This window comes from Lethenteron reissneri, unplaced genomic scaffold, assembly GCF_015708825.2.
Source record: "Lethenteron reissneri isolate LAM-NWPU_2019-01 unplaced genomic scaffold, ASM1570882v1 scaffold_1643, whole genome shotgun sequence".
In the NCBI taxonomy this organism is placed as follows: Eukaryota; Metazoa; Chordata; class Hyperoartia; order Petromyzontiformes; family Petromyzontidae; genus Lethenteron; species Lethenteron reissneri.
In genome coordinates, this window is record NW_026891381.1 from 27,906 (window position 1) to 37,500 (window position 9,595).

At 56.7% G+C, this 9,595-nt stretch overlaps 1 protein-coding gene across 3 annotated transcripts in view; it reads right to left on the reverse strand.

Annotated features, from left to right (window-relative positions):
* Nucleotides 1-7,945: 7,945 nt before the first annotated feature.
* The window catches only part of LOC133339188 (WAS/WASL-interacting protein family member 1-like), a 3,832-nt gene continuing 2,182 nt past the window's right edge, over nt 7,946-9,595 (reverse strand). For 2 of the 3 annotated variants that reach the window (XM_061547341.1, XM_061547340.1), the window contains exons 2-3: nt 9,576-9,595; nt 7,946-8,824 (exon numbers count right to left, since the gene is read on the reverse strand). The exon at nt 9,576-9,595 is cut by the window's right edge. In XM_061547341.1, the coding sequence (XP_061403325.1) occupies nt 8,564-8,824; nt 9,576-9,595 (281 nt within the window). In that variant the 3' untranslated portion in view covers nt 7,946-8,563. Of the gene's footprint in view, nt 8,825-9,434 lie in introns of all 3 variants that reach the window. The other variant, XR_009754686.1, reaches the window with a different exon arrangement.

The following is a 9,595-nucleotide window of genomic DNA, read 5'->3' on the forward strand; positions in this document are numbered from 1 at the left end:
TACACTGGAGTCAGAAGTGAAACGGCATGGCGAAACAACTGAGGAAGAAGAATATCCCATCTCCGGCGTCGGCTTCATCATCGGACGACGACGATCTTCCTCCTGAGGTCGGCTTCACTTCGGCGGAGGGAGAGATCCGTGAGGGCCCGGGTGTGGAGGAGGTTGCCGCTGCGCCCGACCCATCTGCGTTGAAGGACGAAGATTTAAGATGGACCCGGATGGCGGAGCAACTGGCGACCCTAAAAACCGTCATCACGGAGTTGTGTGACCTTGTCACGCCAAGGGCGGCGTTGGAAGGTGATGGTGGTGATCGGCAGGAGCCCGGGTCGTCTTCGATGGCGCCGCCATCGACCACGCGGCGTGAAGACGCCATCTTGGGCGTGGCGCACCACGGAAGGCGGGAAGCCGCCATTTTGGGGCCGCCACGAGGATCGTCCGCCATCTTGGAGACACCGCGTTGCGACGCCTTGCTGAACTTGCCGCCGGAAGAGTCGGTGACGGACGGAAGCAGGCCAAGGAGCCGCAGTCGTCACCTTACAACTGTTAAGGAGTTCTCCATCGGGGGCGATTGGAGTGCGTTCGCTTGTCGATTTTTGGCGGCGGTACGAACGGCAAGGTGGACGGACGCCGAGGCGCTGGAGGTGCTTCCGACTCTCCTTGACGATGAGTCTGTTCGTTTTTTTCGCTCTATAAAAGCTGCGAAGAAGAAAACATTGCGTGGAGTGTTTGACGAAATGGCGGACGCGTACGAGCCACCGGATGACGCCCATCGCCGCTTCGTGCAGCGGCAACGCGCACCGGCGGAGTCGCCTGTAGCGTACAGGGGCGCCGTGCTGGAACTCGCGATGGCCGCTTACCCGGAGACGGAGCCTGACCTGCTGGAACCTCTCATCTTGGGGAAGATGTTAGAGTTATCCCGGGATCTGGGCATTCCTATGCCGGCGTGCGGTCACGAGAAACTTACGTCCCGGACCGCGGCCAAGTGTTTGGACGCCCAGTTCAATCTCCGCCGCTGGAAACAAGTCACGGCGTGGACGGGCGGTCCTGTCGTCGATGGGGGGGCCGTAGGGTGGGACCCTACAAAGGCCGTGTACGTGCCGGATGCGACCGGCCCAAAGGAGCTGTCGGCCGCCTCCACTCCGTGGCCGGCTCGAAGCGGGCCGGGGCCGCGGGCTCCGCCGCCGGCGCGGCCACGTCGGGACGGGGGGCCTGCTGCGCGCCGACCCGACGTCGACTGTTTCCGCTGCGGCCGTCGGGGCCACTATGCCAGGGACTGCTGGGCCCGGGTTCCGGGGCCGCCCCAGCAGGAGGCCTCAATCGCGGACGTCCCAAAGAAAGACCCTCCGGCACAGGCAAGTCGGTGCGCACCAGACACCCGGCAAGGCCTGACACCTCACTCATCGCCGTTGTTGTGCGACGCGGATGTTCTAAAATATGGGAGGCCAGTATCTGCGCCTTGTCGCTCGATAACGCAGTGGCGTAAGTTGGCTCGGCGGGTTGTCGCGGCCGCTACAGGTTCGTCCACTGTACCGGGGTCGATCCAAGGGGTGGACGTGCGTATTTTGGTGGATTCCGGGGCGTCCGCGACCATTATTTCGGATGTCATATTCCATCTTTTGAACATCCCACCGGGGGCCGTGAGGCCGGCTTACGCTTCCTGCATCGCTGCGAACGGGGGTAGTATGGGCATCGTGGGACAGGTGGACGCTAATATTTCTATCGGGGGGGTCTCGGCCTCGGGCGTTGTGTTAATTTCGAGGTCCCTGGCGGTTCCTTGCTTGTTGGGCACGGATTTTTTGGCTAAGATGCCCATTCTAATTAAAATCAATGAAAATTGCATTGAACTACCAGGGGGCCGCAAATTGGCGTTTTTACAGTCCACCTGGGGGCGACCGGCTCCGGTTGCCCAGGTGCAGGCGTTATCGGAAGTTTCAGTTGATATTCCACCTGGCTCGCAGATGCTCATTCCCCTACGATACCGGAAGCCGGTTCCGGGTCGGCAGGGTGCTTGTGGAATTTTGCTGTCGCCGTCCGCCGCTGTTACGGGCGGATTGGCACTGGTGGGGGCGCAAACCATTGTCCGTCCGGATCAGCGCCCGTTTTTGCAGGTGTTAAATGCGAGTTCTGAAAGCGTGTGTGTGCCGGCTGGTACCGTTGTGGCACACGCCACTACGGCGTTTACGGCTCAGAGTGACATTCCGGACGGGGGGCTGGTGGGTGGTGTTTCACACGACGGAGGGGTGGACGATCGTTGGATCGCCGAACTATGTGCGGAAAATTCGGCCCTTTCCGCTGAGCAGCGTTGTGCGATTCATAAATTATTAGCGAGCTATTCCGATGTGTTTAGCTCGGACGATTTGGACTTGGGACGCACCTCGCTGCTCTCTCATCACATCGAAACGGGGGACGCGGCCCCTATCCGCTTGAACTCGCGTCGGATGAGTCCGGCTGAGCGTGAGCACATTCGAGGGGCAGTGGAAGACATGTTGAAAGCGGATATTATATCTCCGTCTAATAGCCCGTGGGGCGCGCCTGTCGTGTTGGTTAAAAAGAAAGATGGTAAATTACGATTTTGTGTGGATTTTCGGAAGTTAAATAAAGTGTCGGTGGCAGATGCGTATCCCCTGCCGCGTATGGACGATTCTCTCGACGCCTTGTCAGGGGCTAAGTTTTTTTCAACGCTAGATCTCTCTTCGGGCTTCTGGCAGCTTCCCCTTGACGAGCCCTCGCGGGAAAAGACAGCGTTCCGTACGCCGCAGGGGTTGTTCCAATTTAACTGTCTGCCGATGGGGTTGAATGCAGCCCCTGCCACCTTTCAGAGATTGATGGAGTTGGTATTGACGGGGTTGCAGTGGGAGACATGTCTCATTTATTTAGATGATATTATTGTCTTCAGCCGCACATTTGATGAGCATTTATTGCGGTTGGAGGCCGTTTTTGCCAGAATGCGTTCTGCTAATTTGAAATTCAAGCCTAAGAAATGTCATCTACTGCAACGCTCCGTTCGATACTTGGGACACATTGTTAGTGCGGACGGGGTGGCCACGGATCCAGAGAAAACTGCGTGTGTCCAGGATTGGGCAACCCCCGCCACGGTGGGTGATGTGCGTCGGTTTTTGGGGTTCGCCTCATATTACCGGAGGTTTGTTCCGAATTTCGCTACTATCGCCAGGCCTTTGCATCTCCTTACTGGGAAGGGGCACAAATTTGTGTGGGGACCGCCGGAGGAGGCGGCGTTTCGGAGCCTGCGCGATCTACTGGCTACTGCGCCGACGTTGGATTATCCGGATTTTGAACATCCCTTCATTCTGGATACTGATGCGAGTGACACCGGGATTGGGGCGGTGTTGTCCCAGTCAAAAGGTGGTGTTGAGCGTGTGGTGGCGTATGGGAGTCGGGTTTTGTCTCCCGCGGAAACCCGTTACTGCGTCACTCGCAGGGAACTTTTGGCTATTGTGTTTTTTCTCCGCCAATTTCGACCGTATCTGTACGGTCGGTCGTTTATTGTCCGAACGGACCATGCGGCCTTGCAGTACGCTCTTAAGATGGACCAGCCATCCGGACAATTGGCGAGATGGCTGGACACGTTGCAAGAATTCTCCTTCCAAATTCACCATCGGAAGGGTGTGCGTCACGCTAACGCGGACGCACTGTCCAGGTTGCCGCAACAATCCCCTTGTGCGTGTGCGTCGGGAACGCATAGGTGTGGACCGACTCAGCCCCCCCCTCAGCCTGTCGCGCTGGCAGTGGATGTTCTCGAAACTCCGCTTACACCGGGACCGGTTGATGGGGGACCGGCTGACGGGATTTTGCGTCTTCCACGGTCTGTGTGGATTCGGGAGCAAATGATGGACGATTCTTTGGTGTCGTTACGGAAACGAACGGAGAGGGCGGGTAAGGAAGTCGGTGCGGGTGGTAATTCGGAAACTGCTCTCCGAGATGGGTTACTGATGTGGAGGGAAGGGATACAGGAACACTGGCGTCTCGTTGTGCCTGCGTCATTGCGCTATGAGTTGATTAGATCTTTGCACTGTGACACACTTTTACACCTGGGGGTGCAGAAAACCCTATTGACGCTGCAACGAGACTATTATTGGCACGGCATGACGACGGATGTCGTCGGTCACGTTCGCGCGTGTCCCGATTGTGCCCGCCGTAAGCCGCCTAAACATCCATATGTTCCGCCGATACAATCGATTAAAGTATCTCGGGTTAATGAGTTGGTGGCGTTAGATATTTTGGGACCCTTTCCGCCGTCAGCTAAAGGGAATAAGTATTTACTGGTGGGGGTGGAGTACCTCTCTCGCTGGCCGATGGCCTGGCCCTTGCCTGACCAGTCAGCGGCGTCTATCACGGACGCCTTTCTATTTGGGTATGTAATGGACAAAGGGGCTCCGGAGAGGCTCCTTACGGATCAGGGACGTAACTTTTCGTCTAAATTGTTGGGGGAGGTGTGTGCGGCTCTTGGAACTAAAAAGATACGGACGTCCCCCTACCACCCGCAAACGGATGGTATGGTGGAACGGTTGAATCGGACTCTGTCCGCCATGCTGTGCCATACAGTCGGGGAAAACCAATCTGATTGGGATTTGCATATCCCTGGGGTGCTTTCGGCGTATCGCATGACGCCGCACGCGGCTACTGGATACTCGCCGTTTTTCCTTATGTACGGCCGTGAGAACGTGCCGCCGATTCATGACCAGTTGGGAACCGGGGCGAGGGGGCCTGTTAAGCCTCTTCCTGAGTATATTAAGGACAACGTTCGGCGTGTCGCTGAGGCGAGGGAAAATGCCCGCATGGCTACTGCCAAGGCTCAGGCCAGGAATGAGCGGTGTGCCCGACGTTCAAAGGGGGAGTGTCCCTGGAAAAAGGGGGACCTGGCCTGGCTTCATTGCCCACAGGTGCGGCCAGGTACATCTCCTAAATTACATCGACCTTGGCAGGGTCCGGTCCGCCTCATTGAGGTTCCCAACCCACAGTCGGCGCGTGTTCAGGTTGGTGCACGGCGTTGGTTCGTGCACACGTCCCGGTTGAAGCCATACATTGCCCCACGGCCGGATGCGTCATCTCCCGAAGTTGCCTTGCCGGGGTCTGTTGCTGCCGACTCGCCCTTGCCTGTGTCTGCTGACCTTGCGAGAGCGCCTGTAGTACCCTTCACAGACAAGCCGGCCGTGACAGCGCAGGGAGGAGGACCTTCCGCTTGTGGGACACCGACCGGAGCCGCAGACCCCACGGGACCTGCAGCTCTTCCTATCCCTCCGCGGACGCGAGTACGGGATGTCTCTGGACGCGAGCGGGACAGTGGCGGGCCTCCAATGGCGACGGAAGAACTTGCGCCCGTCGCCCCTAAAACCCTTCCACGTTCCCGCTCGGCGGGTGGGCTGCCGACCGTCCGGGACGGCCCGGCTACCCGTACTCGCTCGAAATCCCTCACGTTTCGTTAGATTGTGTTGTGTTGTGTTATTGTTATAATGTTCTTCAATGCTTCGTGTCTTTTTGCGTGTTGGCCCTTTACACCCGCATTGCTTTTCAGGTTGCAATTCAGCCGAGGTCGGCTGGATTTTCTTTAGGGGGGAGGGTGATGTAATGCGGTTGTAAACGGCCCTTTTGAGGTGCCGTCAGGGGGGGAGGAGTTAGGTCACGTGGGGGGAGAGGGATTGAGTATAGAAGGAGGGGGAACCGGAAGAGCAAGGGGAGTGACGGGGAGCCAGGAACAGAGGAAGGCCACGTAGGGCGAAGCGGGGTGTGGCGAGATCGCCACGAACACGGGGGAAGCGAGGATCGGCACCGTTGGCCAGCGGTGACCGACCCGAAGCAGCAAGGAGGCTGCAGTCAGCAGCGGGGCTGCACAGAGAGGGTGGGCAGCGGGTCTGCATACAGTGACAGCCAGAGGGTCTGCACATAGGGGTAGCAGCAGGAGTCTGCATAGGGGTAGCAGCGAGTCTGCAGGGAGGAGGTTACAATAGATGAAGCAGAGAGTCAGAGGGGAGAGGAAGCTATAATAGCAGTGAATAGCCGGGGGCTACAAATACAGGAGTTATAACAGAGTGCCGTGTGGGTAAAGACGTGAACCTGAATAAAGACACGAAGACAGAAAGAAGTGTTCGAGTCCTTTTATTACACTAGTACAGCACTAGTGTGTAGTGTATAATGTATACTAGTACAGCACTACATCTCCAACACAGGCGGTGTAGTGCTGTACTAGTATACTACACTATACACTAGTGTTGTACTAGTATACTACACTATACACTACACACTAGTGCTGTACTAGTATACAACATTATACACTACACTATACACTACACTATACACTACACTAGGCTGTGTGCTGTGATCGTGACGAACCGGCCCCGTGCTATTCACACGACACTCACGTTCACTAGGTGGCTGTGTCGGGTGGTGGCGGGTTTAACGACACATTCATATACTTACACGATCTAAGACCCCACACCCCCCCCCCACCCCAAAAAAACACAACCTCAATTACGGATGACATTGGTAGCGAAAGCGTCTGTGTTAAAATGACAATAGGTACATTCATACTCACACATTACACATCATTGAAGAGACACACACAACGCACCACACAACACACAACACACCACGCACCACACAACACACCACGCACCACACAACACACCACGCACCACACACAACGCACCACACAACACACCACGCACCACACACAACGCACCACACCACGCACCACACACAACGCACCACACACACCACACACAACGCACCACACACACACAAACAACGCACCACACACACACAAACAACGCACCACACACACACAAACAACGCACCACACACACACAAACAACACACCACACACACACAAACAACACACCACACACACACACAAACAACACACCACACACACACAAGGCACCACAGACACACACACACACAACGGACCACACACACACACAACGCACCACACACACACACAACGCACCACACACATGACACAGCACACTGGACACACACACACACACCACACACACCACACACACAGCACACTGGACACACACACACCACACACACACACACTGGACACACACACACCACACACACACACACTGGACACACACCACACACACACACCACACACACACAACACACACACTACACACCCGGACAATCTTGCCTGCTGCTAATTCGTCACGTGTGGCTGAACCGTGGAACTCTAAATCCATCCGAACCGACTCAGTGCATCCATCATCATCACGCAACCATCGAGTCGACGGACATACAAACACACACACAGAGACAGACACACACACACAGAGACACACACAGACAGAGAGACAGACAAAGACAGAGCGAGAAAAACAACAAGAGAGACAGCGAGAAAGACGGACACGGCGTGACACACTCTGGCAGCTAAACATTTTTCCCCTCCGACAAAAGCTCACGGACAACGGCCTTGCCACACACACACACAGTGCGACGTTTACCACCACCACCACCGCCACCACCGCACGCTTGCAGAGCCAACTCAACTAAGCAGCAGCAGCAGCAAGCATTTGCCCCGACAGCCTGTTCAGGCTATACGGGGGATTTTTGTCTTTTGCGTGCACCTAGCCTGGCACAGTGGGAGGCACAGCTGGTGCATCGGGCAGTCGTCTCGGTCAGTCGACCCGTGGCACCAGCTGGGTCTGCCCCGTGACCTCCTGCACCTAGCCTGGCACAGGTGGTGCATCGGCCAGTCATCTCAGTCGACACGTGGCACCAGCTGGGTCTGCCACGTGACCTCCTGCCGGCGGGGGGCGTTTGACACTTCACGTGGTGGCCTCAACGTGCACCTAGCCTGGCACAAGCGCTGTCACTGCCACTTAGTGGTGAACGGCGGATGTTGTTGTTGACGTAGTTGTTGGTGTGTACGTAGTTGTTGTGTACGTAGTTGTTGTTGTGTACGTAGTTGTTGTTGTGTACGTAGTTGTTGTTGTTGTTGTGTACGTAGTTGTTGGTGTGTGTACGTAGTTGTTGGTGTGTACGTAGTTGTTGTTGTGTACGTAGTTGTTGGTGTGTACGTAGTTGTTGTTGTGTACGTAGTTGTTGTTGTGTACGTAGTTGTTGTTGTTGTTGTTGACGTAGTTGTTGGTGTGTACATAGTTGTTGTTGTGTACGTAGTTGTTGTTGTTGTTGTGTACGTAGTTGTTGTTGTGTATGTAGTTGTTGGTGTGTACGTAGTTGTTGTTGTGTACGTAGTTGTTGGTGTGTACGTAGTTGTTGTTGGTGTGTACGTAGTTGTTGTTGGTGTGTACGTAGTTGTTGTTGGTGTGTCTACGTAGTTGTTGGTGTGTACGTAGTTGTTGTTGTTGTTGTTGTGTAGGTAGTTGTTGTTGTGTAGGTAGTTGTTGGTGTGTACGTAGGTAGTTGTTGTTGTGTAGGTAGTTGTTGGTGTGTGTACGCGTGGAACGGCTTTCGCACCGCCGTAACGCAGCAAGCCAAACTGCGCTCGTCGGAGGAAGGACAACAACACACCAACACACAACAACACACACAACAACACACAACAACAACAAGGTGTGAGACGCCGCCGTCGCCGCGACTACGTTACATGGGCGGCACGGGCGAGCAGGCGGCCATGAGCCCCGAGTGACCCAGCTCCAGAAGCACCACCACCACCACCATCATCATCACCACCACCACCATCGCTGGTACCACCACCCCTGCTGGTGCGACCGCTGGTGCTGCCTCCGCTGGCGCGTGGCTCTTGAACGGGGGGGCTGGCGTTGGTGAGCAGAGATGAAGGCAGAGAGGGGTCCGACAGCGCAGACAGCAGCCCAGTGCCACCCATCTCCTTGAGCACCTGTGGGAGAGCGTGGGGAGGTGGCGAGGGTGGTGGGGGTGGTGGTGATGAGGGTGGTGAGGGTGGTGGTGGTGGGTGGTGGTGATGGTGGTGGGTGAGGGTGGTGGGGAGAGTGGTGAGGGTGGTGAGCTTGGTGGTGAGGGTGGTGGTGAGGGTGGGCGACGGTGGGAGACAATGGTGAGGGTGGGGAGGGTGGTGAGGGTGGTGGTGAGGGTGGGCGAGGGTGGTGGTGAGGGTGGTGGTGAGGGAGGTGGTGAGGGAGGTGGTGAGGGTGAGGGTGGTGGTGAGGGGGGTGGTGGTGAGGGTGGTGGTGAGGGTGAGGGTGGTGGTGAGGGGGGTGGTGGTGAGGGGGGTGGTGGTGAGGGTGGTGGTGAGGGTGGTGGTGAGGGTGGGCGAGGGTGGTGGTGAGGGTGGTGGTGAGGGAGGTGGTGAGGGAGGTGGTGAGGGTGAGGGTGGTGGTGAGGGGGGTGGTGGTGAGGGTGGTGGTGAGGGTGGTGAGCGTGGGGAGAGCGTGGGGAGGTGGTGGTGAGGGTGGGAGATAATGGTAAGGGTGGCGGTGGTGATGATGGCGGTGATGATAAGAGGCGGTGGTGATAGCTGGTGACGATACCTGGTGATGATGGCAGTGACGATAGCGCCGGTGGCTGTTGCTGCAGCAGCAGCAGCAGCTGCAGCAGCAGCAGCTGCAGTAGCAGCTGCAGTAGTAGTAGCAGCAGCAGCAGCGTCGTCATCATCGACGACCAGGTCGCACCTGCGGAGATGGAGCGACGT